The following is an 11,619-nucleotide window of genomic DNA, read 5'->3' as shown; positions in this document are numbered from 1 at the left end:
CGTGACAGCGCTACATCTGAGGAAGACTGTAGTGTACTGTAGTGAAAGAGGTGGGTCAAAGAGTCAGGACACAAGAGTCAGGACACAAGAGTCAGGACATTTTGGACAGATGTCCTTCACCAACTGTGTGTGAAAACTGCCTCTGAAGTTCTGCAGGTTTTTTGTAGGACGGGATGACTGAATCTTTCACACAGCAACAATCACTTACACTTACAATTATTCTTACCAATATGGCATGGCGGTGGTTTCCTTACTGCCGTAATCGGCAGTGCAAACAGATGTGTCAATAATGCAGTGTCTGTTAGCATTAAAACGCCTTGCCACTGGAAATGACAAATCCTTAATTCTGTCGGTCTGATCATGCAATCCATGTATATACCCCAATCAGCCATAACATTGAAACCGCTAACAGGCAAAGTTAATAACATCGATTATCTCGTTACACAGGTGCTTGTCAAGGGTGGGGGTATATTACACAGCAAGTGAACAGTTGGTTCTAGAGGTTGATGTGTTGGAAATGAGAAAAAAATGTGCAAGTGTAAAGACTTGAGCAAGTTTGCCAAGGGCCGAACTGTGATAGGTAGACGGCTGGGTCAGAGTGTCTTTCACTTGTGGGCGGTACCTGTTATGGAGTGGATAGTACCTATCAAAAGACAACCAGAGGACTGCAGACAGGGTGAGAGGAGACACCCGTGGAGGAGACGCCCGTGGAGGAGACGCCAGCGAAGGACGCGGTGTAGGCAGGACGGCCCAGGGGGACACGCGCCCGCCCGTCCGCCGTGTCATTGTGCTCGCGGTCCCGTGGATCATTACGAGTTATCAATGTCATAGACCGCCGGAATAAAGTCTGATCTGGGCCGAGCAGGAAATCAAAGTCAATCACAAAGCCCCTCTCCCCGGATATCGACTCTTTTTTGTAAACATCAAGATGAGGAGATTGATTATTGAGAGAAGTCAAAGCAGCGTTGACTAGCTCCTTTCTTGCGCCCCCCGTTGTCATTTTCTACCTTGCGTCTGGCCTCGCGTGCCGGACCTTGGTACAGCAGGTGACACTGAACAGCTACGACCGTATGGCACCACCGGGAGGAGTGCTGAAGTCATTTAGACTGGCTAAAGTTGAAGTGCTTTCGGCAGTAACGTCAATTTTAGTTATTTCCATGCAGCCGGAATGGGTTTCAAGTTAAACAGAACCTTCCATTTAGAATATGCAAAATATCTTGTGTGTTTGCATAACGTGAACCTGATGTTTACATGACATATACCAAAGCTGAGCATAAAAGTAAAGAAAGAACGAAAGAAAGAAAGAAAGAAAGAAAGAAAGAAAGAAAGAAAGAAAGAAAGAAAATGCATGGATGAATACACATCAAGTTTCAGATTTTTGTAGAGTTCACTGGAAATGTCAAGTGATATTCAAGGACTGTGTGACATGATGAATATGTAAGAGACCTCATGAATATGAAGCAGGAGGGGCGTGTCTTCACCGTTGCTGCGCTCTCACCCTCAACCTCTGTAGTGTGGGGAACGTACAGCCATAACAGACACACGTGTGAGGCAGAGTTCGTCATGTACTTGAATCATGGTGAATTTATGCCCTCTGGATAATTCAGTGATGATTCATCAGCAAAAGAGATTTTATGTTGGATTTGTCTACTTGAAAATTATATTGCTGGAATAAAAAAGAATGAATAAAAATGAAAAGAAAAATATGACAAAAATGATAAAACACTTGTATCACTTTTAAATATGGTACTTTAAAATTACAAAACTTATGTAAATAAACACACTTTAAAAGTGACTAGAAACAGCTTTACTGATCACGTTAAACATTTATAGTGCTTTAAATATGCGGAAGACTTTAAATATGCGTAGTGCTTTAAATATGCGGAATGCTTTAAATATGCGGAGTGCTTTAAATATGCGGAGTGCATTCTGCTACTTTGCTGTGTGAAGTCATAAGACAAGTCACGTGACCCGGCAGCAAATACATGACGGACAAGCCAAAGCCATTTGCCACTATATTAAATTAACTCACATAAACGGGGTAGTTTTGCAAAATCCCTTTGAATAGTTGACGTTGTGCAATCGATTTCTCCAATTTCTCCAATTTCTGTGAAGAAAGTCACCTTCTTCCCAACGCCGCCCAACCAAATGGGAATTTGACAGTAGAGAAGCCGAACTCATATACAGCTGTTAACTTGGCCCATTTCTCCCCCAGCCCAAGCTTTGAATTGTCATTAGCGAGAACTCAAGAGGTCAAATTAAGAGGTTTTTTGGGGACACCGACATTGATCCGGGAAAGCAACTATGGCATTCTATAACCACACCTACACGGAGGTCACCCCCTCCACCACCACTCACCCCAGCTTCCCTCCACCCCCCTCCCAAACAACCCCTGCTACTGCAAATCTCCTCTGAAATGTAAAAAATTTAATTTGTCAACATGCTTCCATCATATCCTCAATCACTGTCCGGGCCAGAGGCAGAGGGCAGGGCGGCTCCGGCAGGGAGGCTGTCGGGGAGTGGGGTTGCCGCGCTCAGACAGGAGGGTCTGATTAGAGCCTCACACCGGCTGGAATTGTCTCAGACAGCCTAGAAATCAGATTATTAACTCTGATAGCAGACACCAGGGGCCCCTGCCAGGATTAGCATGAAAATTTTGATATGGATCGATAAGCAATCTCTCGTCCTTCTGCCGGATCTTGAGGGCCTTCATTAATCCGGGGCTTATGTTTATGTCAAGGAATTAAGACGTCCCCGATTACGGGAGCCTCGCTTTTCTGCCTCTATGGGACTTTGAGGAGCCACAATCTCATAGAGATTTATTAAATAAAGCAGCGAAGACTGCCGCTTAGCTCTAAGAAAATTACATTCTGGACACAGTGCCTGCTCGTGTTTAGACTGGGTGAGAGAGAAGGAGCAGCAGGGAGACAGACAGGCGGAGAGCGAGACAGACAGGCGGAGAGAGAGAGAGACAGGTGGAGAGAGAGACAGATAAAAAGAGAGAAAGCAGGAGCACTTCAAAGGGTTGCGTGTTGTCCAGAACTCTCTACCGCTGCAGTATCTACAGTGCGAAAGAGCACAGGCCACGATTCCTTCACTCGGGTCGATTAATAAGCACACGGGTGTTAGCGGCTAGTTCCTCGTTTACGTGTATGTCAGACTGACAACAAATGCACACACAGGGTAGTTGCATGTTGGAAAAGTGCGATTAAGGTGAATGTGGCACACAACACTGTCGTAGCGCTACTTTGAATGGCAGGAGACGGGAGACGTGAGTTCAATCAGCTACCTGGGTCACGGAGTCTCACGCAGCTGCAGCACAACTTAATCCTAAGCCTCTTATCACTAAGAATTCATATCAAGAAAACACAAAGACCGAAGCGCAAATAAAGACCCGATCAACGTTCAACATAAGAGGCTTGCTGACGACTGGCCTCCATTTTGAATGTAGGACACCGCTTCCTCCGGGCGTCACTTTAATCGCGGCCCGTCACACACGCAGAGTTTTGAGAAACCTCCTCCGCGATGCCGGATGCATTTGTAAGCGTCCGGACGCCGGCCGGCGCTCTGTGGACTGAAAACGGCCTGCGTCCCCTTCCCAGCAAAAGGGGTAAATATATGCATAAATGCATCGGAGACGAAACACACCGCCATTGATTCATGAGTTGAGTGCAGGGACGCAGAAGATCGCACGGATAATTATGACCCCTGCACGAGTATAATTAATCTAGCCCATGTCATTATGGGAACTCGAGTCCACGCACGTCGTTAGAAACCTTTTAGCCTGTTTGCCCCCCCCCCCACCCCAGACTTTGTCCTCTGGGTGCCCTGCCAATGGTGACCCAGCCCTGGCCGTATCGGTGGAGGCCTCTAGCAGCCGAGCAAAGAAGGCCACGCTGGGAGGGGCGCGTCATAAGAATAAAACATTTTAATTTGACAGTGATCGAATATTTCCTCCAAAAGCTATTTCACGACTTCATGAACCGCCGTGCTAATTGCGTCACCCGCAGTATGTGAGAATAAAGGGGAGCTTGGCTCTGTGTCTTTGGATTCTGCACACTTTAATTCTTTCTTACTCAACCAGGGTTAAAATGCTTAAAATACTACAGTGCAAAACAGCACTGGTGGAAAGTTGGTTGGAACCTGCAGTAATCTCCTGCGTGAGGCTGTGTGGTCCAAACCAGCTTCCATTCCCATGACTATCCTTGTTACCATCGCCGGACGGACTTGCACCTTCATGGTGGAAAACGCAGCAGACTCACCCCCAGTGTGCTTCAGCGTGGTCTTCTGAAACTGGACCCGGCCCAGGATCTGGGACCAAACAAAGAGCAGGCAGTGTATTTTTATCCCACCATCTTCAGCCTGCTACCGGGGCTCCGTGCATGTCAATCAGGCAGTAAATGGAGCCGAGTGTCCAGGCTGTGGTTTGGAGGAGAGTGCCTTTATGTAGGTCTATGTACAAGTATTGGATTTTGGGTCAGGTTCAAATTAATTAAAGGGCTATAATTGAAAGTGCTTGTTAATGACTGCAATCTTACCCACCCAATATTTAATATTTCATCATTAAACAGTAAAATGACCCAGTATGATCCTAATACAGTGCCAATTATGCAGCATTGATCAAAGTGACCTTTTCATCCTGGAGAAAGAGGAAAATCAATCTAACACCTCCTCCCTTTTTTGCTTGATGCATTGTTTGCTGTCTCTCTCTCTCCCTCTCTCTCACTCTCTTTCTTTACTATTTCAACAACTGTCACTGGACGGAAAGCAGCATATAATATGTGACATAATTTGTTTGTGCCATCCTGTTTTCCCTCTCCTCCGTCGGTTTGTTGTTGTTGTTGTTGTTGTTGTTGTTGACATTCTTCTCTTCTTTTTGTTTTCTTTCTCCTACTTGCTCTCATCCTGCAGACTGCTACCAGATGCACTGGCACGTTATTACCCAGAAGCCCCGGCGGGAGACGAGAGGCAGCCAACACCGCTGCAGCCCAACCGGACTGACGTCATCATAATAGGAAGGGGCGGGGTTTGTAGGGGTGGCTGGGAGGGGGCGGAGTTTCGTCAAAGAAAAGACCAGCACTCACCACACGAACATGTTTGGAAGACTCTCAGTTCCGATTTGGCTTGCGGCTTGACAGTATACGATTGCTATTTGACTGCAGACTGGTGGCACTGCTAAAAAAAATACAACAGGCTCAATGTCTTGCCAAGGTTGCCAATTAATGTAAAAGTCCTTGTTTGGTCCTGAAGATTGTGCATAGCCCCTCAGAAATTTTACTTTAATCAAATTCATGAAAACTCCTCTAAAACGTTCTGAAATCCCATTATTCACAATACCAGAGATGCTTCTCTATGCATTTTATATGTTAGTATATTTTGTAGAGCATGACGTATTTAATTCCAGCGCTGAAGTACTTAAACATACTATATCAGTATAACATTCAGATCTCTACAGAACCAATAGGATTTAGGAAAGCTCTCGGGCCAATATGTAAAGATACAACGCACCCAAAACTAAGTGAAAATACGAGATAGATCCAGATTGTGCATCCACAGCTAACCACGACAGGCCTGGTGGTGTGTGGACGCTACACTGGATAGTATGTTGTAATAAAGATGCCTCGGTCTCAGGTGATCATCAAGATCTTCTTGTGTTGGTCTCTACTTTTTGCAGGTCATGCAGGAATAATACTTCATCAATACTTCATTAGTACTTCATAAACAATGATATGTTATATGAGAGAGGAGAGTGAACAGTGGGAACCCTCTGATATTATATCATTATTATAATATCATATATATATATATATATATATATATATATATATATATATATATATATATATATATATATATATATATATATATATACTGTATATATAAATAATTATTCTAGCCATTATAGATCGAATTTCCACTCCATAAACCAGAAATCAATGTGAAATCACCGTGATATTTATCAAGAAATAATAGCAGTCTACACATGTCTGTGCTTATGTATTTCATTTTGGGGTTCACAGACTTGCTTATGATATCCTTTACTACCCAGCCATTGTGTTGCTTTGTCATATTTTAAACACCAATGGACATTCTGATTAAAATTAAAACTAGTACCGCACATTCCACCATTACATATTAACACTAGAGAGGGTATTACAGTTTTCTGGTAGAAGGTATTTCTCTTTGTGCTACCCTGTAATAAACACAGACCGTTTAAGGCCTGCACTTCAAATAAAATAGATATTAATCAGTCAACACAGATATGTATCAGTAAATGAGGCTTTCTTGGTCATATGCCACTCCTGCATAACAAATCAATGGCCTTTTTTTTTTAACTTTTGACCCACACATGGTCACACCTACACAGGAAAGTGAAATGTTAAGTGGACACACAGCCTATGGGGCATTTGAACCTGGGGGGCCCTCAGCTGATGTAAGACAGCCCCTGTGTGGACAAATAACACACGTCTATACACGTGAGAGGACATTGCGTGCTACATGATGTCTAGTAGCACCTGTGTGGGGCGACCCACTGCTTGGGTGGGAGGTTGGTGGGCGGGGGGGGTTGTTTCCGGAGGCTTCCGTCCTGTGATACCTACACCAACACATGTGTTTGCTGATACACGCACACACGGAGGTACACACATAAACACACAGGCAGGGCTGACTTGAGGCCTCTTGTGAATAAATCATGTGTTGTTTATTGGGCTGTCAGTGTGACGTACATGTGACAATCGATATCTGTGTGTATTTGTGCTCATGCATGTGTGTTTTGTGTGTTTGTGTACATGAAGGTTTGTCAAGAAAAGACAGTGATGAGATTTTTAGATTAGAGCAAATTATCTGCAGATTTTAAAAACCTCCCCAAATGACACTATAGTTCAGGGCAGAACTTTCAATAATAATAACAACAACAAATCAAATCAAATCAAATCAAAGTTTATTTGTATAGCGCTTTTCACAACACATGTCACAAAGCGCTTTACAGGATTTAAAAGGTTAACAATACTATGGGCCCAGAACCCTAATGAGCAAGCCAAAGGCGACAGTGGCGAGGAAAAACTCCCTATGATGGTGGGGAATAGGAAGAAACCTCGGGAGAACCAAGACTCAAAAGGGAACCCATCCTCCATTGGGCGGCCCGTTAACACACAAATTACACAAAATACAGACAAATACACAAGCCACACACAAATCACACAATCAGACTAAGTAAAGGTAAAAATGAAAGTTCTGGGTTTTGATATTGTCATTGTAAATGTCTGTTGATGAACGCCAGGCTTTCATTCCATGTCGGAGCAGCGATGCTGGTATTGTAGGCTCCGACTGCAGTGTTACTCTCCAGGTGAACCTTGGAGAAAAGATACGAGATGTAGTAAATATGTAACAAATTAATCAAAGGCCAAACTAAACAGATGAGTCTTTAATCGAGTTTTAAACATTGAGACTGTGTCTGAGTCCCGAATAGAGGCAGGAAGATTATTCCACAATTGTGGAGCTTTAAAAGAAAAGGCTCTTCCACCTGCTGTGATCTTTTTGATCCTAGGAACAGTTAATAACCCTGCGTCCTGTGAGCGAAGTGAACGCGCTGGGTTATATTGTTCAATAAGTTCACTAAGATAGTCTGGAGCTAAGCCATGCAGCGTTTTATATGTTAATAAAAGTATTTTATAGTCAATACGGAATCTAATTGGCAGCCAGTGTAATGACGATAGTACGGGACTAATGTGATCAAACTTTTTAGTTTTTGTTAAAACTCGTGCTGCTGCGTTCTGAACCAGCTGGAGTTTGTTTATCGATTTACCAGAACATCCAGCTAAGAGACTGTTGCAATAGTCTAAACGAGAGGATATGAATGCATGGATTAGTTTTTCTGCATCACTAGTATTTAATATGTTTCTAATTTTGGCAATGTTGCGCAAGTGAAAGAACGCTACCCTAGTTATATTATTAATATGTGTATTGAACGAGAGATCTGGGTCTATTGTGACGCCCAAGTTCTTTACCTCTGCGCTGGGGGTTATAGTAAAAGAATGTAGATTCAATGCTACATTATGTATCTTGTCTCTCGCAGCCCTAGACCCAACTATTATTAATTCTGTTTTATCGGGATTTAGTGCTAGAAAGTTACACGCCATCCAATGTTTAATCTCTTCTACACATTTCTCTATTTTACTGTTTGCGCCTAAATCATCGGGTTTTGCCGATAAATATAGCTGAGTGTCGTCTGCGTAGGAATGGAAACTGATGTCGTGCTTATGCATAATCTCGCCTAGGGGTAACATGTACAGTGTGAATAGAAGTGGTCCTAGGACTGTCCCTTGTGGGACACCGTATTTAACCTGCACAGATTTAGAGGTTTTATTATTAACACTTACACATTGGAAGCGGTCAGTCAAATATGATCTAAACCAGGAGAGTGCGACTCCTTTAATACCTACCGTGTTTTCTAGTCTATCCAGCAAAATGTTGTGGTCTACAGTATCAAAAGCTGCACTAAGATCTAACAGTACAAGGAACGAGACTAGCCCATTATCGGCCGATATTAGTAAATCATTCACTACCCTGAGTAAAGCTGTTTCAGTGCTGTGGTTTGGTCTAAATCCTGATTGGAACTTTTCATGGATACTATTTGATTGGAGATGGTGGTTTAACTGATTGGAAACTGCTTTTTCTAAAATTTTAGAGATAAATGGGAGATTAGAAATGGGTCTATAGTTGGCTAGAATCTGCGGATCTAGATTCTGTTTTTTAATCAAGGGTCTAATTACGGCGCATTTTAATTGTTTGGGCACGTACCCTAGGTTAAGGGAACAGTTAATCATATTAAGTAAGGGCCCTGCAATGGCTGGGAGTAGGTCTTTAAATAGACGGGTTGGAACTGGGTCGAATATACATGATGTAGGCTTAGATGAATTAATCAGTGTTGTGAGCTCTTTTTGCGATATAGGATCGAAGACATTTAGCTCGGTAATATTTTTGGATGCATAGTTACTAATAACTAAACTACTGGGGTTGGATTGGAGGTTAGGCTGCAATGTATTATGACTCTGTAGTCGGATATTATCTATTTTATTATTAAAAAAGTTTAAAAATTCATCGCTAGTGTGTGTAAGTGTTGTATTAGAACTAGTGTCGTTGATATTTCTTGTTAGTTTTGATACAGTCGCGAAGAGAAATCTAGGGTTATTTTTGTTGTTTTCTATTAGTGTCGAATAGTATGCGGCTCTAGCTTTTATTAAGGCATGTTTGTATTTGACTATGGCGTCTTTCCATGTGATTCTAAACACTTCTAGTGAGGTGGATCTCCATTTTCGCTCCGCTGCTCGAGCTGCCTGTTTTAGAAGACGGGTGTGGTCGTCATACCATGGTGCAAGCTTTTTCTCCCTAATTAATTTTGTTTTAACTGGAGCTACACTGTCTAAGGTATTGCTGAGTGTGTAATAAAACTGTTGTGTTGCCTGTTCTAATTCATTGGGCTGCAGTGGCATAGTGTTCGGTAGCTCTGGTAGTAAGTTTATAAATGTTGCTGCAGTGTCGGATGTGATAGTGCGCGTGGTTTTTGTATGGCGCATCTGATGTACATCGTATAAAGCCATTTCATATATTAGTAGGGAATGATCTGAAATGGCGTCATTTTGGGGGATGACTGCCAAATGTTCTATGTTTAATCCGTAAGTAAGTATTAAGTCTAAGGTGTGTTTACAGCGGTGGGTAGGCCCTGTCACATTTTGGGCTATACCTACTGAATCTAGTATGGAGTCGAACGCGATTTTCAGTGGGTCTGATTCATTTTCATAATGAATGTTGAAATCACCCACAATTACAAATCTCTCGATGGTTAAGACTATTTCCGAAAGAAACTCAGCAAATTCCTTAAGAAATTCTGAGTAAGGACCCGGCGGTCGATAGATGGTCACTAGTTTAAGCTTTGTTTTATTGCCTATAAGATTATTGCCTATTTCACCTATCAGAGCCTCGAATGAGTTAATAGAGGTGGTTGGTTTTACAGTAAAACCTATATCTATGTCATATATTGTGGCTACTCCACCTCCACGCCCTGTGATACGGGGCTGATGAACATAACTGTATCCAGGAGGAGCTGCTTCATTAAAACTTACATATTCGTCCACTCTAGCCCATGTCTCTGTTAAACAGAGTGCATTTAGTCTGTTATCTGTGATTATTTCGTTTACTATCACAGCTTTTGATGCAAGCGATCTAATGTTTAAAAGTCCTAGCCTTAGCTTAATATTGCTGCTTACTTCGCGTTGATTATTTAATTTAATTTTAATTAGATTTTTAAAACATATCGCCCTGTTATTCTTATACCTGCCACGGCTAACAGACACAGTCTCAATGGTTTGGTAGTTAGGGAAGTAAGTTCTACTTAGCTGATTTGCGTGGTTTGTTGTGGCTGGTCAGGCTCGGCGTAGCACGTCCTCGATGTTCCGGGAGAGGACTGCCGAGCCTAGGCGACTGGGGTGAAGTCCATCTCGGCGGTAGAGTGACGGACGCTCACGGAAACTCTCCCAGTTGTCGACGTAGTCCACGCCGACGCTGCCACAGGTGTCCCGGAGCCAGCTGTGGAGACAGAAAAGACGGCTAAACAACTCGCACCCTCGCCGGAATGTTGGAAGCGGACCGGAGACAACAAGCCTGGCCGACGTCTTCTTCCGTGCGGTGTCCAGAAGCGAGCGGTAGTGGTCCTTCAGGATCTCGCTGCGCCGGGCGAAGGTGTCGACAGCCCCCACGTGAAGGACGACGGTGCCGAAGTCATCTCGCTGCTTCAGCGCCGAGGGAAGCCGCCTGGCCACGTCCAGGACACGAGCGCCTGGAAAACAGGACACAGTGGGGTTTCTCTTTGACCCTGGCAGATCGACCTTCAAGTGTCGTGTAATCGAGTCGCCGATAACGAGGATACCGCCTTTATTCTTCTTTGGTGCCGGCGCTGGTGAGGGCGAGGTGGAGGACCCGGAGCTGAGCACCTCGAACGGGTTCGCAGAGGAGAAGTCCGGCTGAGGTAGGGGTGACGACGCCGGCTGCCTTCCGCGTCCTCGCTGGCGCTCCCAGCCTGGAGCACGGGTCAAGATGGCGGTCGCGCTGAGCCGCCGTGACGAGGGAGTGGAGACGGCCGAGTAGGCAGCGTCGCGGGCGGCCTCGAGCCTGGTCTTCTCCTGGGTGAGCTCCGCTTGCTTCTCCAGAAGACGTTCGATCTGTCGACCCAACTTCTCCAGCTCCGAGCCGAGCTTGACGAGAGCCCGTTCCTCCGCGGTAGCCATGAAAAACAGGGGAGACCAAACAGAGGGAGAAAGAGAGAAACAGAGGGAGAGAACAGAGGGAGAGAACAGAAGGAGGGAACAGAAATTAGATAAAATAATTAGATGTCGGTAAATGTATTACACTGATTTAGAATCGTAGTGTTTAATGTAAGTGTATTAGGCTATAGCTAAGCTATGCTAATTTGATAGTGAATCGGCGTTTGCGTGCGAGCGTGCTGCCGTGCGTCGTGAAACAGGAAGCAGGAAGCCGGAAAAAGGCCACAGCTGTCATCAAAGACAGTAATAACAATAATATTATTACAATAATAATAATAATAATAATAATAATAATAATAAT

General features: G+C 43.9%; 1 protein-coding gene and 1 long non-coding RNA gene across 5 annotated transcripts in view; one reads left to right on the top strand and one right to left on the bottom strand.

Annotated features, from left to right (window-relative positions):
• The window catches only part of LOC143496518 (uncharacterized), a 91,763-nt gene extending 86,049 nt beyond the window's left edge, over positions 1-5,714 (top strand). The window contains exon 5 of one of the 2 annotated variants that reach the window (XR_013125627.1): positions 4,912-5,714. This is a non-coding gene — a long non-coding RNA (uncharacterized LOC143496518). The remainder of the gene's footprint in view (positions 1-4,911) is intronic. The other variant, XR_013125626.1, reaches the window with a different exon arrangement.
• Positions 5,715-6,923: 1,209 nt separating this feature from the next.
• LOC143496567 (uncharacterized) lies at positions 6,924-11,535 on the bottom strand. Of its 3 annotated transcripts, none has more exons than XM_076992733.1 (2): positions 10,669-11,535; positions 6,924-10,584 (listed from the first exon to the last, which is right to left on the bottom strand). In XM_076992733.1, the coding sequence occupies exons 1-2, from the start codon at positions 11,280-11,282 to the stop codon at positions 10,422-10,424; spliced, it is 777 nt and encodes a 258-aa protein (XP_076848848.1). In that variant the 5' UTR covers positions 11,283-11,535; the 3' UTR covers positions 6,924-10,421. The 3 variants fall into 3 exon arrangements, with proteins under 3 accessions (XP_076848848.1, XP_076848847.1, XP_076848849.1); XM_076992732.1 differs by having other exon boundaries at positions 6,924-7,351; positions 10,391-11,534; XM_076992734.1 differs by having other exon boundaries at positions 6,924-10,834; positions 10,925-11,534.
• Positions 11,536-11,619: the final 84 nt, after the last annotated feature.

The sequence above is a fragment of the Brachyhypopomus gauderio genome, unplaced genomic scaffold, assembly GCF_052324685.1.
Source record: "Brachyhypopomus gauderio isolate BG-103 unplaced genomic scaffold, BGAUD_0.2 sc96, whole genome shotgun sequence".
In the NCBI taxonomy this organism is placed as follows: Eukaryota; Metazoa; Chordata; class Actinopteri; order Gymnotiformes; family Hypopomidae; genus Brachyhypopomus; species Brachyhypopomus gauderio.
The sequence above is the reverse complement of the archived record's forward strand: the minus strand, read 5'-3'. Positions and strand labels throughout refer to the sequence as shown.